The sequence below is a fragment of the Empidonax traillii genome, unplaced genomic scaffold (genome assembly GCF_003031625.1).
Source record: "Empidonax traillii isolate 1590-97213 ecotype Southwest subspecies unplaced genomic scaffold, ASM303162v1 scaffold188:size807701, whole genome shotgun sequence".
Lineage (NCBI taxonomy): Eukaryota > Metazoa > Chordata > Aves > Passeriformes > Tyrannidae > Empidonax > Empidonax traillii.
Genome location: NW_020955381.1, coordinates 648,289 through 672,266, shown reverse-complemented (window position 1 = coordinate 672,266; position 23,978 = coordinate 648,289). Strand labels below are relative to the sequence as shown.

Below are 23,978 nucleotides of genomic sequence, written 5' to 3'. Positions count from 1 at the left end.
GAAGAGAACCAGGTATTAATGTGGAGCATAGCACTGCAGTGTTACATAACCTAAAGCCCAGCAGTAATCAGCTTAGTGATACTGCTGTGAGATCAGGAGCATAACAATAGTAATTAGATCTGCCAGTTCTGATTCTTCTGTGAAGACTTCACATCTGCAAGGCTCATGAATCCCTTACCTGTACTCCTCTGTATCAAAAAAAGATAAAAAGGACAAAGGCAGACTATGTACATTTAAGAAATATTAAACCTGTACACATAATAACAATGTATTTCCTACCAGCACTCAGACAGTGGACGGCTAAAATAAAACATAAAGCTTTTCATAGAAATGTGGCCATTCAGCTATCACTTCTTACAAGCAAAACTGTAATACTGACCACAGCCCATTTATTATAGTATGGGACTTATACTCTATAATTAATTAGGAAAAATATGTACCATGGAGATGTTTAGGTATTTCACAGTGCTTCATTCTACCCAGTCCTGTTTTCTCCCTCAGTATGGAAGTTCACAAGGCCAAGGAGTATTTATTCAACCTCACTAAACCATGACACACATATTAGCATTTTAATTACCATTGGCTATTCTCAGATGCTAAGAGGCACCCATTTGGCTAAAAAGCCATGTTCCAATGCAGCCTCAAGTAATTACTGCAGCAAATTCCTCAGAAATAATTTCAATCTAAACCTTTAATACATTTCCATTGTGTCTCTAAATACTGCAAGCAACTTTTTGTGACCTTTGTAAACCCCTTTTTCTATTCACAGAACACATCATGCATACAAGCAATGATTTCTCAGATGTATTTAAAACTCCTTGTTGACCTCTGGGCTGTTGGTGGGAAAAAAAACACCCCAACCTTTAATATTATACTTAAGACATTGCATAAACACTTTAAAGATTTGGCAACACAGAATGCTTGCAGCAACAATGTTTTGGAAAAGGCTGCAAATAAACCAATAGACCAAAATGCTGTTCATAAAGAAAACACTCATCAAAATTTAAACAGTAAAGTATGTTAAATGGCATGAGTGGATGCACTACATAATACATTTATTGTGTGATATAGTAGCATATGCTCTTGCATCAATTCTTTTAGCTTCAGTCTCCCAGCAAAAAGGTGATGGGGTTTTTAAAGTCACAATCCTGTAACACAAGCCCATGTACTGCACATTCAGATACCCCCAAAAACTACACCAAAAAATATTCCAGTCTTATGTTGTTATTGTTTTTACTGTACCCCCATTTATTTACTGTCAATGTCATGCACAATGAAGGGTTCTGGTCACCTCACTGTAAACAAAAGAAACCCAGTGAACTGTTTTAACAGTTGATTTTCTGAAGACAAGAAAGAGGAGAAATAAACTGTTATAAATTTATTTTGTTCTACTCTAGAGCTACCATCTCGCAGTCTAAAACACATCGGCATCATATACTATCAGGTACAATATTTCAACTAATTCTATAATCTTCTGTTATATGTTAAAGGATGTATTTGGGGTCTTTCAAAAGGGTTTAATGCAAAGGCAGTTTTCCAGTCTCCATATTTACTGTTAGGCCCTGAGATTTTCCAAAAGAAAACAGACTCCAAAATGTCTTGCATTGTTCCTGAGGAAGGTTTTCTAGCATAAAATTTACTTGTTCTGGAAAAAATAAAGTTCATCTGAATACACACACTTTCTAAACTGAAAGTGAAGGTAACTTTGAAGATGCACTTGCACTTGGCAGTCTGAATTCTGTCATAGCTCTAATGTTGTTGAATTGGTCCCTTTTGAACCCCCACATATTTCACCCTCAGCAAGCACAAGTGCTTCCCCAGGCCATAACTGACTCTTCCAAGTCAACCCCAGTTGTCCTGAACTAAGCCCTGGCAAGAGAAAGGGTAACTCCAGGGTCCAGTGACAGCCCAGGAAGGGTTTTCCTTCTTTTCATCAACATGAGCTGGTGAAAAGCTGGCTCAAGCTTCCCAAGGCAGAAAGGCATGATTATCATCAGCGCTACCCCTGTGGATTCCTGGATCCAGTGAATGCTGAGACACTCATGACCTTCAGTGACTGTTAGCTCAGCTCGTCAAAGCACTGCATTCCCTTTTTCAAAACCAAACCAAACTAGTCCCAAACCAAAGTAAACTTCTGCGTCACACTGGGTTCCATGTTAATCCAAAGCCACTGGCTCGCACTGTCCATTCTTCTCTACGTCCTACTAACAAAAAACCCTAAACCATCTATTCTCTGCACTGCCACTGATTGTATTATAATATTAAACAGACCCCTCTGAAGATCCAAGGCTGGAAATTGCACAGACAAATAACAAAATCAAGGCCTGCTCCACAAAACAGAGACACTATTCATCAGGCAGGAAACGAGAGGGAGACAGGAAAAAGCAGAGGGAGACTAAGGAGATGCTGTAGTCAAGAGAACAGACATCGACAATAAAGCAGAAAACTTAGCTAATACCAATTCACCAATTTACAGGCAGCAGAGCAGAGGCTGAATATGGTCAGCTGTCACAACAGGTTTTTGTAAAAGTACTGAACTTCCACATGGTAACAAGAAGTTTTGAGGGATAAAGCTCATTCTACTTCCTTACCCCACCTTTCCCCAGCTGTCACATTCAGCAGCATGAAAATGATGCAGTATGTGACAGGAAGCAACTTCAAGAGGTCACCTGAACCATCCCAGGGCTGCGGGGAGGAGAATCAGCCACATCCAACTCAGCCATGATCACTGCCTAACCTTGTCTTAAAACCACTGAACATGTGGACCCCCTAGCCACCAGCGGCACAAGGACTGCAGTGCCACCACTTTTGGTTTTGGAAAATTCTACAAGAATCTGCACAGCACTGCCTTTGCTTATCAGTAGCCAGCAGTACATTCATTTATATTTTTGGAATAGAAATAGTTTTAGCTTACCCTGTAATTTCAGTTATACAGTATTTTTATAAAAGGCATTGTATATGTTTGAGTTCGATGCTGTTTTGATAGTCTGATATTTTATTGTGTGCAGCTAATGGTGCTTTTTGATATAATACAGCTATAAAAGATTTCCAACATTCTTTAACGTTGTTGTTAATGGACTGGGTTTTTTCTTCCCATCTGTCTAGTAACAAATAGAAATAATAGATCAATAAAGTTTAGCTTTTACATTGTGCTGGATATACTTGCATTTGCTCCAGGAGCAAAGGATCTGAAATATTTAATATTCCATACTCAATAGTGTTGTGATATTTAACTTCAGAACTGTATTGTACATCACAGATACAATACACCTATGCAGTCCAAAGACAAGCCAGCGATGCCACACTTAATATGAGGAATTTAAACTCAAAAGCTGTGAAACTGTTCAGCACATGCTTAACACACTGCAGTGAAGGGGACTACCGTGTCAACTTAAGTGACAGCTTAAATATCTTGAAGCCTCATTATTTTTTATTATCATAAAGAGAGAGTTCTTTTTATTCATATTACAGAAATTGACTGTTATATAATAACTGTGATATCTCAACTAAAGAGAAGCTAAGTGCTTTACAGCTGGAGTCCCTGTTGGTCAGTTAAGCAAAACATAGCTGGGCAGGGCTTTCCGTGAGGAGTTAAACTCCATCAACCTTTGCTGGGCAGGTAGAGAGTCTACAAAGGCCTGGGACAACAAGAAACAGGACTCCCTCAGATTCAGTTTTCAAAAAGCGATCACAGGTAATTCAGCAATCACTATATGCAGTGACAACAACCATGCTATCTGTATAGTGGGAACCAAACTCATTGAATTTCTGATTTTTTTTTTTTTTACATTATCTCAGAAACAAACAATTTCATGACCTAAGGACTGCACTCTGCACTCCAGAGGCACAGCAATAGCCTCTTACTTCTGCCTGCAGTGTAAGAAGGGCAAAGTACTTACCAGACACTTAAATCTCCTCTTTGCAGCCCTGTTGATTTCTTGTTTGGAACGAAACAGTTCATACAACATATGCAGAATGTTTCCTACAATTACTTATCTCTGCCTTTCTGGCTGTAGGACCCCTTCTCTTTCCAGGTCTGAAGTGCAGTTTGAACTCCACTGTCCCACAAACCGAACTCCAAGTGCATCAGACCTTTTATTTAACACTGTGCTGTAATCTCTGCTGCTTCTTTCTTTTCATCTTATCAGATAATAGTGCTCATGAACTTGCACGTTTCAAGAACCACCCACCAACATCTGCAAAGGGTCTAAATATCATTAAGAAAAAAAAAAAAAACATTTAAGCATTAAATTCTCTCAGCAATTAGACATACACCAGATCAATTATAAGATGATATACAGTTGTTAGAGTTTGCTCAAGAAAATCATCTCTTTTTTCTTTCAATGCTTGCCAACTGGCTCCATTATGAATTAGAAACACAAAAATCTTCAAAAAGGGTCCTGAACTGTAAGGGAAAGCAAAATATCGTTCAAGGTGGTATCAACCTGAAAAAGTTAATAGTTCAAGAAGAAGCCTCCCTCTGTGAACTGGAACTCTTGGAAACCCTTCCTCAAATACACCGGATAAAGCATAAGACAACTTAAACCAGAAACAATAACCCAGGGATCCATTTGTGGAAGTCAATGCATGTTTCCTCCACAACACACTTCATTTTTTTCAGGATGACTGCTGACAAAAATTTCTTCAGTTCCTACTTGGTAAATAGGTTGCCAATGCAGCTTCAATGAATAGTGTGTAGGTTTGAGGGTGGTTGAGGTTTTTTTCAGCATTGCAAAGAAGACATTTCCCCTAATGAGTTTTCCTTGGCTGTTCAATATTTATTACAGGTACTTAAGCAGAGCTTTTATTACCTAATGTTCCATTTCCTACCAAAAGGATAACACCAGTGCTCATGTAATGTTGCCCTATAGTCTCATAAAATTGATGGCAGCTCCCAACTTTTCCTGAGCATAATCCTACCAGCGTGCCAGCCCATGACAGCAGATATTACAGCAAAATGCTAAATAGACTTCACTGGGAAGTCAGTCACCTCTACCATCTGCAGCATGAATTTACACAAAAGAGCTGAAAACATGAAGCGTTTTCTGTCCTCCCCCATCTCTTTATCCTAAAGCACACATCCATAACTCCCTGCCTGGCAGAGAGCTGGATGAGGAACCTGAAGCCTCCCTGAAGACTTGACAGTGGCAAGTCTTGGGCGTTACATTCATTTGTGTTTATCTCTACAGTGGTTGGAAGATTTGTGTGACTCTGGGGTCACTGCTGTGGTGAATTGCAAGGAAACTAATCCCTCTACTCACAAAGGGAGCCAACAGCATGACCACAACAGGGCACTGGCCCTTTTTTTTCCTGCTGCGCCTTTGCTTTCAGGAGCAAACCAGTTTTCTTCTCAGAGGGAGGAAGCATCTTGAGATACCTTCCAAGCTTTGATCAGACACTTACCAGGGAATGAAAGTCACCAGCACTGGTCAGGAAGCTGAGAAATCAAGATGTGAAAGATGCCAAATATTGCCATTTTCATAAAAGTAATTGTAAATTGTTCTTATTGCTATGCTCCAGAGACAGAATACTGCCTGTCGCCAGTAACAGCAGGCTGGAGAAACAGGTTACACCTCCACAGCAATTACAGAGGTCTGACCATAGCTGCAAGGCAAGCTCTGACAGCTCCTGTGCCTTGTACCCCCAGGTCACTGCACTCTACACTGGCTGGAGAACCGAGGAAAACTGAGTTTTCCTGATCTTATCAGGAAGATTTTCACTTCTGCAAAGGGGAAGATCTGTGCTGCTGTCCAAGGGAGCGAGGCAAAAATCTCCACCTTTAACCCAGCTCAAGCCTGTCATTAACGCTGCTGGAAAAGGCACTGAAAGTTGGTTTACATTGCTCTGCCACTGCTAAGGGCTGCTGCTTGTTAAGCAGCTGTGCTCCTTCTCCTCAAGCTGCCATCCATTCCCCTTTCTCCCTGTTAAAGGTGACCATGGATGAACTATCACTCTCTGGCAGCACTCGGCTGCCCCTTACCTGGCATCAGAAGACACCTCTGCCTTCACAGGTTGCAATGGTCCCATCACAACAAGCCAGCCACGTTAAGGGGGCACATGAAGGATCTCAGGTGACAAACGATATGGGAGATTTTGATTTATTCAACTAAAAGCTTAGAACCGCTGCATTTACAGCCCCCTTTCCTTCCCTGTCTCATGAGACAAGCAGTTTGGAAGTACTGTTAACCACGTCAAACCACCACAGTCACCTACACACTAGCCCTGGAAGAAGCTCTGCATCCACCTCCCCAGACTCCTCCTCTATCAGCATAGGTATCAGCCAGTCTCCCTTTCTAATCCCTTTCTGCAGCGTAACAACTGCCATCGCTGAGATGCTTATTTCCAAAGAAGTCATCATCTAAGTGCCAAACTCGCTTACTCTCACTGGAAGATTTTCATTTCACCTTCCCCCTTCACACATATATATTTATTCATTCCCCCAACACCAACACAGATGCACTCACATATAGATATCAGTAACAGGACTCAGCTCTTCTCTGTATATTAAAGCCTCTTTCTTGAGTGGGATTAATCTTGGCAGCTGTCTGACAAGGGAGACTGTGTGGGAGGAAAATGGTTTTATCTAAAACTTGAAAGAAAGCAAAATAATCTTCGAGAGAACAAACTATGTTTCAACTCTTGCTCCTTCAGTGGAAGACTTATTTACTAACAGAAAAATACCCACCAACAGCAGAAATACAAAAAGTATTCCTCTGAAAGGTAACATAACCACCGTGCATTTTTTCTTTCCTTTTACTTGTGTGGCCAGTTTTCAAAATGATCATTAATAACACAGCTGAGGCCACAACTGTTTTAATAACATAGAAGGCCAGAATGTAAATCAGTTTTGAAAATCCAAATGTAGCAAATCTTGTGGATTTCTTTTAGCTATGGTGGAGCAGGAAGGGTTTCTGCTTTCCATCCTGCCTCTACTGTACGAACAAACAAGACAACATGAAGTATCTCCATATTTCTGATTTACTTTTCCATGGCAATCACATGATGAAACATAACCCTGTCCCTCATTATTAAAAACTAAGTTTGCACTTGCAGAGGCTGTATTTCCCCTGGCTCACAGGATAGACTCTGAAGATCACTTTGCTCTCAGGTTTTGTTGTGACCTGCACCCAGGAGGCAGCACGTTTGGACGCCCTGTTTCCAGTCTCTCCATCCCATCCCTGTGCTGCTCCATGTCCCACTCAGTACATGGGCTCCTCCATGCCCAAATAAGTCAGCCTTCTCTCTGACTCTGGGCTCTTGTTTCAGCCTGTCCCACTTCACCTTCACATTGATCTCTGGTCCCATCCTACTCTGGCTCCTCACAGCTTTATGTCACCCGAGGCCCCTGCCTCTGCTGTCACCTCCTCCCAGCTGTCTGTGCCCACAGGTCATGGCAAGGACAAAGTACAGCAGCCCGTTAAGCAAAGTCTCCCAAGGCCAAACAACTCTGATGGTCGACCTTTAGGTCTGAGACATTTCTGCTGAAGCAATTAACACATAAAGGCAGAGAAATAAAAGCAATTTCACATGTAGGATGCTGGAGATCTTGTTGCTATGTGTTAGCTTATTAAGAATTCCAGTTTAAGTATGTAAAAATCTTAAAGGGAGTCCTCCTCTCAATTTATCTGGCATTAAAGGTACATGAGCTAAAATAGAAAAATAGAAATGGACCTGGAAATCATGAAACTTTGCAATTGATGCAAAAGAATCATTCATGAGCAAGTTTCTCTGTATATCAGAGATGTAATTCAAATAACTAAACAGTCTCCATTTGAAGTAGTGGCATTTCACTGTGGCATTTGCCATCCTGACAGGACAGTACTGACAGAAAAAGTCAAGGTGCTCCACATGCCTGCACTTTTATCTTGAACAGTTCAGTAGCACAACACACCATGTGATACCATTACAGGGTACCTGCCCCTGCTGCCAGGACTGCTTCAGGCTTAAGCAACCATAGATGTATTGTATAATGTCAAAACCACTGTGAGGCTGTTCTTCAGAAGAAAGATTAGCTCTTACTGGATCTCTAGGAAGGAATCTTAATGATGTTCCATTTCCACCCCCTTGACAGCAATGATGTTTATCACACAACTTCTGTTTGTGTTTAGCGTGTCTCCAAATTATTTTGGTCAGAACATACAGCAGATTTTACACAAGAAAGCATTTTTGAGCATTTTAAAAGACATGCAGAGCATGGAAATGATGCAGTAACCTGTTTACACAGTGCTCTGTCATCTATCCCCTCATACTCTTGAAAAACTGACATGGTTCCTCAAGGGACTTACTTGATTAAAGAACATTAATTAATTGAGTGAACATCTGTGCTGTTTTTCAACTAATAATTAAAATTAACTAGGAATTGTAATCTCCTTAAAAGTGAGAAGTGTACAGAATAGGTGTAGCCCACTTTCTCACAACATTTGGGTAGGGCCAAGCAACTATGCCACTTACCATAACAATTCCTGAGAGATTTTTACAGCCCTGTGGTGGAAGTTTTCTTCCTGGATAGCCTGACAACGGGAACATTTTATTCTTGGCTTCATGCGTTAACATATTAACCATGACAGTGCTGACATTTGTTGCTAAGTAAAATTGATTGTAAATGGTCTAGAAAGCTGCCATTAAATTTAGAAATTATTTCTGGAGTTCGAAATTAAGTACTGTCAACACAACTCATGTTTCCACTTATACTCAGATACGACAGGAATTTTAATGACTTCTCCAAACTCCACATATAAAAGAAGAAGGGAGATAAAGAGTAATGATTTTAATTGCTCTCAAACTGTATTGCATAAAGCAACTGACCTATATGATATCATAAGAGCTCAAAGACTATCCAACAGGACAGAGTAAGCAGGAGGGTTAGATGAGAAAATGTCATGTTACACGTCAAAAATGAAATGTTGCTTCATCCCCCTTATATCCTCCAGTGTAACCCAAGAAGTAAGAATACACCAGGATCCTCCTTTTTCTCACAGAGGAGATATTCCCAGCTATTTAAACACAGGGCTTTACTCCCTGAGATCAAAGGAAGAAGCCAAAGAGAGCTGAGCCATTGGTATGCAGCACTAGGATGAGGTAGAGATTAACAGTAAAAATGAGATTTCACTGCACATGACAGAAGCCAACCAGGAGTCTAGAGACTGCAAATATCAGATGACTACAAAAGTCAGAAAATCTCTGAACAAGGAGGCAGACTCATTTAAGCTGTTCTTAATAGCAGTACAGACACTTAGTCTAGAGGTATTCATTGCAAGAGCCAGTCTGGAATTAGTACAGGAGTGTTCAGATATGTAATATTAGGCTGCAGACAGAATTGGTGGATTCATACAAACATCACAGGTGTTTATAAAATTTTCAGAAATGTACAGAACTATTTATTTCAAGTATAGAGCAACCTGCACAATGACTGTACTCAGGCAGTAGCTTGCAACGTATTCACTTAGTTGCGTGCTTTTTCTGAAATGATTTTACAAGACTGGATGGTTCAAGGAAATGAAATACCTCTCTCAGGACATTTGTTTTAGTATCTAACTAACTGTGGATTTTCCTCAGTGGTTTGCTTTCTGATCCCTGTTTAGTAAATAAAACAGTGGAAGCCTGAGAATTTCTATTCAAGGCAGGGTGAATGGGTCCTCAAAACCCCCTCATCTGTACCTGGTACCAGCTTTGGAGAAGAGGGTCAGGAAAAGGTAACCTAGAGAACTGGAAGACCAGCAGCACCCCCTGAGAACCTGCCAGCACTCAGCTATCAGCATCTCAGGACAAACTGATGGGGCAGGTAGCACCTGGAACCTGTGTGCTTCACTCACTTGGCCCTCAGCCTCAGGAGAGACCAGCCAGGGGTATCCCAGCTGGACCTGGGCCCAGAATCACTTGAAATTTCTGCAGAAGTAGGAAGTCAGGAATTCATCAGACCTTGCTTGCTCTGGTGTCACAACAACAATGATGATTTTATTTAGCATATTTTTCTTCTCTTCCTACTCAAGTTTTTCATTGTCATAGGTGCTCCAAACCCACATAGTAGCTGGCAGTCAAATTCTGTTTGGAATAAAATTGTTTCCCCCCCCCTTTTTTTTTTTTTTCTCACAATGCAGAGTTTAAATCCTACTGAAGGATTAAAAAATAATCTATTTGCTGTCATGATATCATTCCTCAGGCTTATCCACTTTCTTTGAGCAGTAAATACACTTTTTGTGCTACCTGGCCCAACTCCAGCCCGGTATTAAACCGGTGTAAAAACTCTGCATAAAAGAAAAAAGAATTTGCCAGCTTGTAGCGTTCCACAAAAGGGGGCTCTTTCTCCTGTCTGAGGGGTTTATGCTTCTGAAAACTGAGCATACCATTTGCAGACTGCCATCAAGAGCCTCTAAAAAGAGCTACTGACGTTTGGCAGCACACACAATATACACATCATTCCCTGAGAAAAAGTTCCAGTGTGATTGCAAAGTGCCAACATTCACTCTACAGGGTACTCTGGGCGGGACAATCCATGGATAGCAGGACGTGTGGAGGGGACAACCCAGAGCTGTCCCCTGGATGGTTTCTCTCCACAGTACAGAGTGCACTGAGTTGTCCTGGGGACTGTGAGATCACTGAGTCTTACTGCAGAGAGGATACAACTCAGAGAACGCAGGGCTATTTGTAGCAGTGAAATAAAAATAAATGCTGAGGCTGTTTGGGAGGTGTGTGCAATACAGCAGCCACCAAGCTTGAAATAAGCACGGGGAAAAAAAATGTAGCCATAGCCACAAATTTGATCATCACCCCGATCTCATAAAAGATTGGTCTGTGTCACAAAGAAAACATGATAGCTGCACATAATGAGGAAACACTTACCCTGGAGTCCTTTTCCAGACGAAGCTTGTGTTGAAGACTTCGTCTTCTCCTGGCTTTAGGAATGCCATTGTGATAAAAGAAGTATCCAGATTCTAAAAAAGGGAGCTGGGGAAGAAAGAGAGAAAAAAAAAAAAAAAAACATCATGGAGCTTTTTCGGTTGTTTATAAGGATGACAAGGAAACTACCTGTGAAGTGCCTCGGGAATCTACAATAAGACTTGTGAACAATTATGCCAAAGAGCCCAAATCCTTCTAGGAATGTCATTCCTAAGTTACTTTTGAAAAATGTGCCCAGCAGCACTGAAGTTGTTTGCTACAGGTTTACAACTTGTCACTTCACTTGTCTACACTCAGTACTGTTTCCACCTTGTGTTTAAGATCAACAGTGTCAATATTTCTGACATGCATCCAAAATTACAGCAGGATGTATTCCCTATTTCCTGGAAAAAAAAAAAAAAAAAAAGGTAATAAAAGAGAAAAATGAACTGCAAATGATTTGAAACTACACAGAGCATCCTTTGCTGAGCTGTTATAATGCACCCAAACTGACAATGCAACAAACAAGGCAGAAAGCAAAGAGATTTCCACTCCCAGAAGAAATATAATACTTGGAATTTCTTCTGAACGCCACAAAATGGAACATACAAAGCATACTAAGAAAACAGACAGCTCAGTGTCCAGGTGGGAACAGTCTGATGCAGCTCTAATGTCCGAGACTTTTGGGCAGCAAGGAAACATCTCCTAAGGGCTTCCCAGCCCCACTGAAGGCAGGTGCTGAGAAAGGAAGGTGTATGGTCATTATTAAATTCATCTCTCTCCTCAAGATTGGCAGAGAAAGACTGGAAGGGCAGTCAACATTTAGCTTTGAGAAGGCTAAAAGACATGGTGTTAGGAGAACAGCACCCCACTTCCAGCAGTCAATTGGGAAGATCCACTTGCATCTCAAATTCTACCTCTCTTTCCCACTTCCAATTCAGCAGGAACATTCTGATTGAATGTTTAAACTGAAGCAAGTAACTGTGCATTTTTAAGCTGAGCTTCTCCACGTGAAAGCAGAAAAAAATTGTTTTCGAAGGTATATTACATCTTAACGCTGTGAACATTTCAACTTCAAAGGTTTGACTACCCAGCATGTAAAATAACTACTTAAAAGAGATATTCCACAACAGCTGTGACAGCCCTGTTCCTCTCATTTTTATTATCTATACTTCATGATAACGTAAACATCTTAGCAGGAGTTCAAAGTTCTTTCCTGAAATGCTGAGGCTGATGTCTAGATAGAAGAATCATTGTGAGAACCTGGGCTGTATAAGGGTAGCAGGATCCTGCTGTCATAAAACAGACTCTGTTCCTCTATATAGGTACCTACAGTGCACAAATGTATCATTATATCTGGCACAGCTCTGTAAATACGTGAAGCAGTGTGAAAATGGAAGACAGTGAATTCTGAAAATATAAAACATGGTCACATTTCAAACATGAGTATGCAAGTTTGGGTTTTGTTTTGTTTTTTCCTTAAAAATTCCTTGTTTATTTTAATTGAAACATTTCCCATCACTGAAATCAAAGCATTTCATTTTCACATTTAAAATTCCAATGTGTAAGATGCATAAGACGTCAATGCAAAGTAACATAAAAAATTAAATCAAAGTATTCCGTTACGATAAAAGGATCTGGTTTTAAGTGTACATAAAAGGTTAAGGAGATTTCATCATAATCATTGTGGTTCCTTGGAGCTGATCTGCACAGCCAGCTGGAAATGGAGACCTTTTCTGGGTAAATAATCAGAATATTTTGCATCAGCTCCATACACATGTGAAGAACAAAACAGCCGAGGTAGAAGGAGGCAGAAGTCTATAAAAAGCTTACAACAGTGGCCTCTTCATATATACCCTCAGAGTCACAGCTCTAAAGGTTCAAATTCTCTCTGGGTTTAGGTAATTGTTTTTAAAAGCAGATTTACATTTAAGCTTGTATCCGATATCTTTACTAGCTGGGTAATCAGGTATTTCCATAATTCAGGGTTTGGCCCTTCCCCCACATTGGATATATTCTGCCTCAAAAACATGCAAGGGAAAAAAAACCAAATCAAACCAAAAACAAACAAACAAAACTAAACAAACAAAACCTAAAACTAACAAAAAAACCAAAAAACCGCAACAACAAACACAAAAGAACCCCCATCATCTAAATAGCCAGATCAGTTACAGCTTGAAATCCATCTTGGCGTGCAAACCATTACTATCCATTGCAAGCTGTGGCCCAATTACCCCTCTAATTCTCTCGGTGAAACCGGGCTATTTTCTTTCTTTTTATCTCAGTATCAGCCATTCAAGTCAAATCCAGTCAAATATTGATCTTGATGTTCTTCCATTAAGGAACAGTCTCAGCAATTTGGAAATATATAACACGTATCTGCTGTTCATTTTCTATACAAGGTTAGTTTCCAGTGCCTCTCAGAATGAAGCAATATATTATATAGTAAACTTTTAAAGCTAATGTGTTCACATCTGACTTGCAATTGCAGTTAGTACAACAACGACCAGATTTATGGACAAAGTCATGAATAAGTTTGACTAAGACTATTTCACTCTTTCCACAGTTATGCCAGCAATCTTTGAGGAAGTCAAGATATTTTACGGTTCGCATGGTTTTCATGCTGGATCAATGAAACTGGTGGGGACACACAGGAAGGCAACTCAATGAGGCAATACCTGAAAGATGACACAATCAAACTCCACGGATTGTGAATAATTAACAGCAGAAACCAAGCCATTTGCAGGAAGAATCTAAAGACTGCAGTAAATCCTTAAAATTAATGAATGTACACACAGGGGAAGTCAGACACCAGCAAAGGGCCTAAAAATGTCACAGGCTTAGATGGGGATTTTGCACCGAGCTCTGTGAATACCACAAGCAACGACTGAAGCCTCCAATTCTGATGAACTCCTGCTACCAAGGCAGTAACTCCTCAGCAGCAACCAAGCTGCAGGACGCAGGTAGCTCCCAGCAGGGTTTACATTCCCACTATTAGCTTCCCCGGGAGGTCTCCTCTGATTTGGAGCTACAGCAAAAGGGCAAATAGCAAAATGAGCAGTGCATGTAATGAAGTGAAATGAAAACAGAAGGGCTCCTGTACATAAAGTCTCCAAAGTGTCACCAGCAGTAGCTACTCTGTAATGTTCTCGTTGTAAAGCTAGAATTGCATCTGAGTAAAATTCCTACTCTGGCAGCAGCAGGCTCAGTATGTACCATGGAACAACAATGCACTCAGCCTGGTGGCTCAGGTTCTTTCTGTGAGACAGAAAGAACGCTTCCTGCCCTCAGAGGAAAATTAGCAATTAAGTAAGATAACTAATTACTGGAAAGCACTTGAATATTCAAGTGAGGAGGATTACTGAGAATTAGAAAAGGGCCTACTATTGCCTCGATGTATAAATACAGTCCAGTACAAAGCAAGACTCTCAGCAACTACAGGTACTTTGTTGCTTTCAATATTTGTAAAGAATTACTGGGGAGAAATACATGCAAGCAAAACCAGAACCACAAATACAGCACAGCAAGTAGAGCAAAACCTTACATATACACCTGATTCCTCCTTTCCTTCAGATCTGCAGCCTCCCTATGGTTATTAGTAACACTTTCTGAAGTAAAGATGAAGTCTGTTTAACCTCCTTCCTGAAAGGCCACAGACCACCAAATGCCTTTTAAAAATTCAGTGTTCAACTAAATGGAGGAAAGAAAAACTCTTTCAATGGAAGAAGCTTATGAGAAAGAAAAATGGAGTTGATGATCTTGAAGGTCTTTTCCAGTCTTAGTGACTCTATGATTCTATTAAAATGAGAGAAAGAAGCAGGAAGCGCTTCAAATGGTGCACAGTCTTAGCACCAACACCTCCGACTGAAGTATTACTTAGCTGTTTTCAGACTACTGCTCCACCACAGCAGTCCAGGTGTAATTATTGTTGAAATAAAAGTAGGTAAGTCAAATTCATGGTTCCCAGCCTTTCTGCACTCTTCTCCTTACCTATGACGGTCTTTCCCCATCAAGAAAAAGGAGGGAGAAATTCACTCTGTGCTTGCCTAGATGCCACTCCTGGGAAGAAGGTCTGTGAACAGGCAGCTACAATTCTCCCCTGCCAGGCTCAAGGCAATGCTGCTGGGAGGCCACTCCCTAATACTGACAGGGGGAAGGAAGAGGAAAAAAAAAAATACAGTCCACTGCTGATCCCTCAATTACTGATCTGCTCTGGGAAGAAAAAATCAGGTATAAGGTAGCCTGTTCCTCACAGGCATCTGATCTAGGATGGGGCAGCACACACATGGCTCCCATCCCATCTTATCTATTTGACAGAGAAAATCAAACTGCCCTTCTTTCTTGGCCTTGCCTTGGACAATATACATTGGGGTACCAGATGTAGTTTTGCCTGTCACAAAGCAAAGGACAGTATCAGCTGCAAAGTGGTGCAGGGATTTAAAGAAAAGAAGCCATAGAAAGACCTAACTCAGTCACTGTTCCTTAATTTAAAACTGCAGTCCTCATCCAGCCTGGCTCACAAAGACCCTCCTCAGGGCTCCTTGCATTTCTTAGTATGAATGTGTGGCCATGGATGTGATGGGTCAAACAAATACTGATGCTGAAGAAACTCTTTGTCTTCTCTGAGGAAAAAACCTCACAATACTCATCCTCAAAATAATTAAAAATAAAAAATTAATTTTTTTTTAAAGTATATCGCAAAATATCCCTCCCTCACAGAGCCCAAGCACTGCCCAAGCATCACTCCTGACTTTAAAAGGAGCCACAAATCAGCATAGGTGAGCTCTTTCATGCCATTACTGTTCTGTAATTACACCAATGGAAAATATGACCTAAACCTGGTACAAGTAAATGTATTTGGAGCCTTTACAGGCCCCACAGGCCTCACTCCTTCATTTGCCATTACAGCACAACAAAGTGCCTCACAGCAGAAATTAGAAACCTTTTAGAAACCTCTTCAGCCGAGTTTTACCAAATGCACTGAGGATGCTTATAAATATTCAATATGAATTTTTAAACTCTCTTTCTCTCGTTTTCCCTCACCCCAATTAGCATTAGAAACCGTTTTACTTTTAAATACACAGATGGGAGCCAAGTCTGAAGTCAAAAGCACTCACTCACTATAGCGACGAGGGCCATGTAAGAGAAGAGCCAGCCTAAAACACAGGCAGCCCCAGGCACCGAAATAACACAGAACAAAGCACGAACAAGAAAGGATTAATTCAAACGTTGGTGGAGAAATGTGAAACAGCACAGAGGACTAAAGCTGTGCCGGAGCTCGGAGCTCGCTCAACATGAAATCCAGTCCACCGTGTCCCCATGGCCACAGGCAAGGATTTCACACTTTCTCATTAGTGTGCTATAATTACTCTGAAGGCTCAGCATAAAGATCTCAGGTGGAGCCAGGGATCTGCACAGGCTCCAAACAGCTGGTACAGCCAGGCCCAGGTCTGAGTGTCACGACGCGTCACGACTCAGTCTCCCTGGCTCACTTCTCCTGGCACCTGTGTCTTACTCAGCTGCCTCCACCAAAAACCTAAGCTGCTTCTCTTGGCACATGTGGCAGGTGGAGGTGTTAGCCATTACCCAAAATATACATTTCATGTTAAAATGTCATCAGATGATCCTTGTGAAATCAGTAGATTAACGCACAGTGAAACATTCTCCTACAAAATAATTCAGAAGTACCTGACTTAAAAACTTACATATGTTTTCAGCTTTCTTTCATACAAATATCCAATCACCTCTTAAAGGAATCACCAAGAGGTGGGAGTAGTAAGGAAGGGCCATGACCAAGTAGAGAGATCTTACAACACACATGATATAATAAGGGTATTGGTTATCCTATATGAGAACAGTAACCTTGCTTAAAAAGTTCTTTTAAGTCTTTCTCAAGCCAACAGAAGTAGTTTCCAATGGTTTCTGAAAGGTTCCCTCACCCCCATAGCAAAATGTCTTTTCCTCTAGAAACAAAGTAAAGTCAAAAATGATTTCCGAAGACTTTGCAGAATATATGCCTTTGGATTATATTTTATCCAAAAGGATAAAACAAAGCCTTTTGTCTAGTCCCTCTTGCACGCAGCAACCACAAGGTTAAACAATCTTCCTAACAGTTGGACATGAGGAGTTTAGGAAATACACAGCAGTAAATGGAAGAAACAGAACCAGTTGTGGACTGCTATTACGCTTACATGTCCAGTCTGTCCATGTGCAATCGGTCTGAATTCATGGTAAAAAAAAAAGAAAAAAAAAAAAAAAAAAAAGAGTGGCACTTTGAAAGCACGATTCATTTGACCTATTTTAGGTGGCCATGTTAAAATACAAGCAGAGCTAAGCCCCAGGAGCACCTCCTTCGCTCCAGAGTCTGTAAGAAAGGCACAGCTGTTCACGTTCAGGTAGATCAATTCTGATGTTAAATAGATCTCATTTTCTCATCAGTTTTGTTGTTACATTATCACGCCCAGTGTTTCCAAGCACTAAACAAAACACCACTCCATTGGTCTGGTTACAAGTTGGTGGTATTTGGAATGTGATCTGCAATTCAATGAATCACATAGGTGTAACATTTGACTGTATTTGTATCACATAAGTTTGCCACTGAAGAGCTCCATCCTGCAAGCCCATAACAGTCATACAAGTCATCTGTGATAAGACTGGATTTGCTGATAGTTTTACCAATGAAATGGAGAAGCCATTTGAGGCTTTTAAGAGATTTATTCTAGTTTATGTGAATGGATCTGTGCAGTTTAGAGAGTTTTACCTCTTACTCTCCAGCAACTGCAAGCCCCATTATTGATCCTACCACATGCACTGCCAAAAGCAGTACACCCCCCAGATTTCAAGGAAAATGTTATTGTTTATACACCAGCACTTATATTGGGCTGCCTGGGTTAATTCAGATTGTCATTACCTGGATTAGGTGATTATTATTGTTTGACTGGCAGCCTGAAGTGAAGGCTGAGCAATCATCATTATGTCCTCTTAGATAAACGTTGAGTATCCTGAAAGAGGAGCACCTCACTCAAGCCCTGGGCACCAGGAAAATCCTAGAGCTCAGCAGCCAGATTAAGCATTTATCAGTTCTGTTGTCATTTTTAGCCACTGGGAAAAAGAGACAGCATCCTTCAATCATTCAGCTACGTGGCTCCATACCAATCCCGCAAACAGACACAGATAAAACCACAACCACACAGATAAACATACACATCACTTAGAATAATGAAGTAAATATTATTTCATCAGAAGTTGAATCAATTAAATTTCTTTAAGACGGGTATGCGTAACAGAAAACGAATTTTTTCCACAATTTGGGTGAATTTCACCATCCTGTTGAAACAAAAACATCTCTACTACAACCACCCCCCACAAAAAAACCCCAAGCAAACTAACAAAAACCAGGAACAAAACAAAACAAACAAAAAAACCAAACAAACAAACAAAAAAAGACAAAGAGAACTCATACTCCAGACATTCTTCAGAGGCACAGAAAGTCGGTCAGTACTTGACCCAGTTAATTAACCATAATTCATTTAGCCTGTGGCAGTCAATGCTTTAAGAATAAAGGGAGGAAAAAGGATGGCTACCCAAAAGTGGTTTTGCCAGTTCTACATTTTATTACCAAAGGTGAATAAAACTTTTGCTTGTAAGTGCCTGTCTCCTGCTTGGTGCAATGGGGCTCCTCACGGTATCCTGTCACTCTTTTGATGTTCTGCTGTGTTTTCAAGCCATCTCTCAAAGGTGATAATATTCTGTAAAAGTTTTCATACCTCAAATAACCTTCTTGCCAAATTCATTCAATCCAGGACTGTTTTCTTTGCTGTTTCCCTCTTGCTGTTGCTTCACATGGTAGCACTTTGCTATAGGACAGAGCCAGGACTAAAACTCACACAACGTGAGTTTCAGCATCTTCAGAGATGCTGGGTAACTCCAGTATCTCCCAATATTAAGAGAATCTCAGGCAACTAGGGCTTTAATATTCTTGTTTCAGTTCCATCTCATGTAAAATGGCACACTCTAATAAGTACTTGTTTATTTATTCTATTTATTGATGGGATTCATTTAATTTATGTTTGTACAGCACCACAGACTGTGCTGTAAAACTATAACTATAAAATGTCAAGTGCCATTGTAAACATATATTAATGGGTATATCTACACATATATCTGTGTGCAATCAGGTACTTCTTCAGCATCAAATACTTGGTGAATACTTTAATATATTTAATTAATATATGGTGGAAATCTCTTCTTCATATCAGTACAGCTGCCTTATGGAAAACTCCCGTTATAAGAAAAAGCTTGATTCAGTTAGAGTCTGCAAATTTGAATGACCATGGCATACTCCTAACTGAGCTGGATCAATACAGCTGACAGCAATTTAGCACTGCTAAACAAAGGCCACTTTGCCTGGTTTACAACCCACCTCTCCTTTTAAACATGTAACCAAACAGATTGACCACTACTGTCACACAGGAAGCTGGTGTAACATCAGCTCCAAAAACACTGAGATAAAAGCTAAGAGATAAAGTTTGTTGTGTTTTTTTTTTTTTAAAAAAACCCAACCACCAAAAAACAACAAACAAACAAAAACCTGAAGAAACAAACAAACAAACAAACCCATTAAGATGCAGTGTGCCCCAGACACAAATGACTGGTACTCATGTCTCACAAAATCCAGAAGGGACAGGACATGAATTTCAGCAAGGCACTTGAGCATTATTTTGAAACCTACGTACACATAACAAAGTGTGTAGAGTATGAATATGTGTGCAAGAGCCCAGCTCATGTGGCCCCTAAAAGCAAAGTCAGGAACTCAAGCTCTAATGAAGTAGTGCTATAAAAGCAGCTCAGACCAGAATTAGTTGTTCACTGAGAAGAGCTACTCAAGAAGGCACAGAAAAGGTGAATTACTCTAATGCAAAGATTCTAGCCCTTACCAACACTTAGAGGAGATCTGAGCTCTCTTGCAATTCAAAACCCTTATCCTTTCCTTTTCTCTCCATGTCTGTTTAATGCTAGGCTGCCAAGCAGTAGACGATTGACAGAAAGTGCTTCACAGGGAGTTTCTGCTGTTACACCACCCTGAACAAGTCTTCCAGTTACCAGAGAAGCAGTCAGTTCCAGGAGAAAAATACGTGCTTTATGGGAAAGAAGCTGATGGGTAACAATTAGAAGCAAAACTGTGACATTAAAGGACAGGAGGGTCACACTGTTTCTCCTGGGTTTTTTTTATACAGCATAAAATAGTAGGCTTGAGAAGAGCAGGAGAAGGAAGCTTTAAGAAAAACACTTAAAGCAGAGCCAAGAAAAAGAGGATATTTTTGGATGCTGTTTTTCTCATTTTTGCGAAGTTTCTTGACTCCGCTAAGAGGAAGTCACAGACATTAATCCCCACTATTACAAGACCAGGTCAGAGACAAATTCTGCCTTTAGTTACATCATCACGAACTGCAGAGAGCTCCTCTCAGCTCCAGGGCACAACAGCATGATGGTCACTTCACAACAAGGACTAACTGCTCTGAGTGTGGTCAAGAACTCTGTACTAGACAGAGGAAAAAGGATGACCCAAACCTGCCCCGACACTACTAATAATGATGAGAAAGGAAAGCAAACAGCAACACCACCTTTTCCCTTTCCTGCCAGGACCTACCTCACTGACCCTTCAGACAGCTATGAAATAAGTCTTTTTACTGTTTGTTGCTACCAATTAATAAGTGACAGAAGTTTATTGCTGGCAGAAATTGTGGTCAATCCAGCATGTGCTTATGTGTTATCTTGCTCTTATTACACATCAGTCAAGCAAAGAAAATCTGGGGTTTTAATTAATCACTCAGCATTTCAGCCTTCAGAGCCTGGAATACTGGTTTCTCTACCAGGATATAATATACTTAACATGAATAAAATATGTTCTGTTAGAAAGGGGGAAAAAAGGGATTTCACAGAATGACATTGAGTTCTTTAATCCCCATCAGAAGAAAGAGAAATAAAAAACCAGCTGCTCTTCTGTCCAGGTTTTACTCTGAACTATATCTTAATTGTAGGAGAAATTGAATGCTTTTACTGTTAAGAGATGAAAAGTACATTTGCCTGTGAAGTTTGGGTGTTTAAATGATAATGTAAAAATTAACAGATGGAAATGCTGCAAGAAGCAAACTTCAGATGATATCCTGATCACAGCCATCATTCCACCAATGTTAACTGATTCCTCCAAACCTGCAAATGTGTTCCAGTCCTGATTTTTTATACTTCTTCACCCAAATTCTGAACAGACAGTTCTACTTTACAACTGGTTTGGAATAACTCCTAAGTAGCTAAATTCAGTCAAAACACAGTTCTAAAATGAATTGATACAGGGAAGCATAAGGTCCTCGTGGGATTGATGGGAATCATCAGTCATGGTTATAGGTAATCCACCATATCTCGGCTGCAGTGAAAATCTTTAAACAGAAGCTTCTGCTGCACTTGGTGTTGCACAGGAGGTGACAACGACAGTGCTCACCCGTAGAGCAGATTTTAGAGTCTCACTCCTTCATTTCACTGGCATCTAACAAAGAATGAGTAGGCATAAATAAGGATCCTCTGTCATTGGGAAAGGGGAGGCTATATCCCACCTTTTTTACTACCCCTACAAGGAAGAGATTGACCTGTTTGGCTCTAGTTTGATATCCAACAACCACGTGAAACAGTACCAGTTTCTTTACTTATAATAATAAAATTTAAATATTTATTTGTTGAGTTTCATATTTTCACATTTTGGTTCTATAGGAGAAAGCAGCTCTGAAATATTCCCATCTCACTCATCAGGTAAGCAAATAATCTAGTTCAGTCAGGAGTATCTGAGACACACTTGCTGACCAGTTTGATGTAAACACTGAGGTCACTCTCTCCATTTGCTCTCTGTGGACAAAGTGGTTAAGAATGTACCATTTACACAGAAGTTTTGTTTGAGAAGGTAGGTAATACATGACAAAGAACATTATGTCCCAGTTCACTCCTTGAGAGGGTAAACTGGAGCTTTCACTACCCAATTTGTTTATATTCCCAGTGTATAAATGGTAAGACTGGGCAAGCTCATAATTTCCTTTTTAGGTCCAAGCTCCTGCTATTTGCTGAACACAGCCAGTGTTCAGCTGAATTACACTTCTGAGCTACTGCCATAAATCTGTGACCAAATTGGATTTCACACTGCATGATAAACTGCGTGTCGTGGCCATGCAGGATTTCACACAGCACACACCGAATTCAGCTCTCTCTGGGACAGTGCTTTCTGTCCCACAGCACGGGCTGAGCCTGCTGAGCTGAAATTAAATCTCCATTTCAGTATCACAGGGTTTGCTTTTTCAATAAACTTATGAGAGTTAAATGTGGGGCTCGCCTCGATTTACAGGAGCAACACACCAGACGGTCTTTGACAAACAGTCGAGCAGTTCAGCTTTCTCCCACCAGAGGCCAGGGATGGATGGAAGCTCTGGGCTGCTCACTGCAATATTTATAGCCACCAAGCAGCCAGCATCCTGTAGAGACCTGACCCATTTAATTATCTGAGAAAGTTGAAAGAAAAGGAGAAAAAAAAAAAGAGCAGGGTTTCTGACGACTGGAATAGCATTGCAGGACAAAGGTAAATTTTACATCCGTTAACAACAGCCCTAAATTTGTTACTACAGCTCTCCCAGAACTACCCACTCATGGGCTGGAACTACACAGGAGGGTTTCCCAGCTATAATATTTTAATAAGAACTAGAAGAATTTATCATTCATTTTAGCACTTCGGCTTGATTTCCAGCTCACAGAATTTTCCATGAGCATGGACATTTCTCAGAACTTACTAATTGAAACTATCTACCAAATAAATTCTACATACATTTCAGCAACTACTTTGCAAATACTTTATTACAAGCATTTGAAACCTGAGCTCCATGTATTCATTTTAATTGAGTAATTCCACAGATGGATGAGGTAAAGGATCACATGCAAACTTCTACTTAGCTATACTGTAAAGTATTACCAGTATAACTATTCCAGGAAGTCTAATGCTCTTTTTTTTTTTTGCTGCTGCTGTTGGATTGGTTTTGGGGGATTTTTTTTAAATCAACAAAGTCTTACTTTTAAAAGCTCTAGTTGAAATTAAATTTCTGCTAATATTGTTCTGAGTTGAACATGCCAGTACTCCTACACTGATAGTAACAGCACTGCAGCTGGGCTTGTTTTCCTGTTCTAACTACATCAGTATAGTTACAGCAATAAATAAAAGTTTTCCAAGGGTGAGTAGGGTGTTACATCTTGTCACCTGTCGTATTTTGTGAGAAGGCTAGAGGGCTATCTTCCACCTCCACACAATACTAGGATTTTCAAAAAGATAACACAAATTCTAACACCTCTATCCCTTTCTGAAGAAGCCAAGCTCTAGCAGTGTAGTCAGTCTTGCTAATAAACAAATGCCAAGGGTGCCACGAGATCTCAGATGGAAGCACTTCCAGCTGGGAGTGAACTGACAATTTATTTTGGTCTAGAGCTTTAGTCTGGATTTGAACTCCCCAACTAGAAACAAATTGCTCTCCTTCATTCACAGTAACCTAAGCCATCTGGGTCTGGTCATAGGCATGACAATGGGATCTGTCCATCTGGCCTGATACCAAAAACCAAGTCTTCAAGGCAGGGTGCTATTGCATAAACAGTTATCCTTTTGCTGCACAGCTCTGCAGCCTAAGATCAGGGGAAAAATTCAACTCTTTGTAGGTTAACAGCTACAGATATCCATATTGCCTTTCAGAAATGGCCCTCAGACTGCTTTCAGCACCTACCCAGGGCTTTAAGCAGGACCACACACATTCCCACAGCATATGGGATTCCAAAGCTCCAACACATACAGGCGATTAATAAATCTGTACGTTGTAGAGCCCAGAAATAGTCTGAAAGTTATCTGCAAGAAAGATATCTGGGCAGAAGGAAGGAGACCCCAGGCTGACTGCAGGACCATACTAATGATCTTTGTTTACCTAGTGGTGATATTGAAGTAATACCTTTGACTATAAATTCCACTGCACAGGTCTGAAATAGCTAAAGAATTGGCTTCATCTGAAGTGAAGCAAAGCCAGAGATTTGTT

At 40.4% G+C, this 23,978-nt stretch overlaps 1 protein-coding gene across 1 annotated transcript in view; it reads right to left on the bottom strand.

Annotated features, from left to right (window-relative positions):
• The window catches only part of PCSK2 (proprotein convertase subtilisin/kexin type 2), a 100,365-nt gene that overhangs the window by 69,243 nt on the left and 7,144 nt on the right, over window positions 1-23,978 (bottom strand). The window contains exon 2 of the mRNA XM_027886514.1: window positions 10,840-10,944. Coding sequence (XP_027742315.1) covers window positions 10,840-10,944 — 105 coding nt within the window. The remainder of the gene's footprint in view (window positions 1-10,839; window positions 10,945-23,978) is intronic.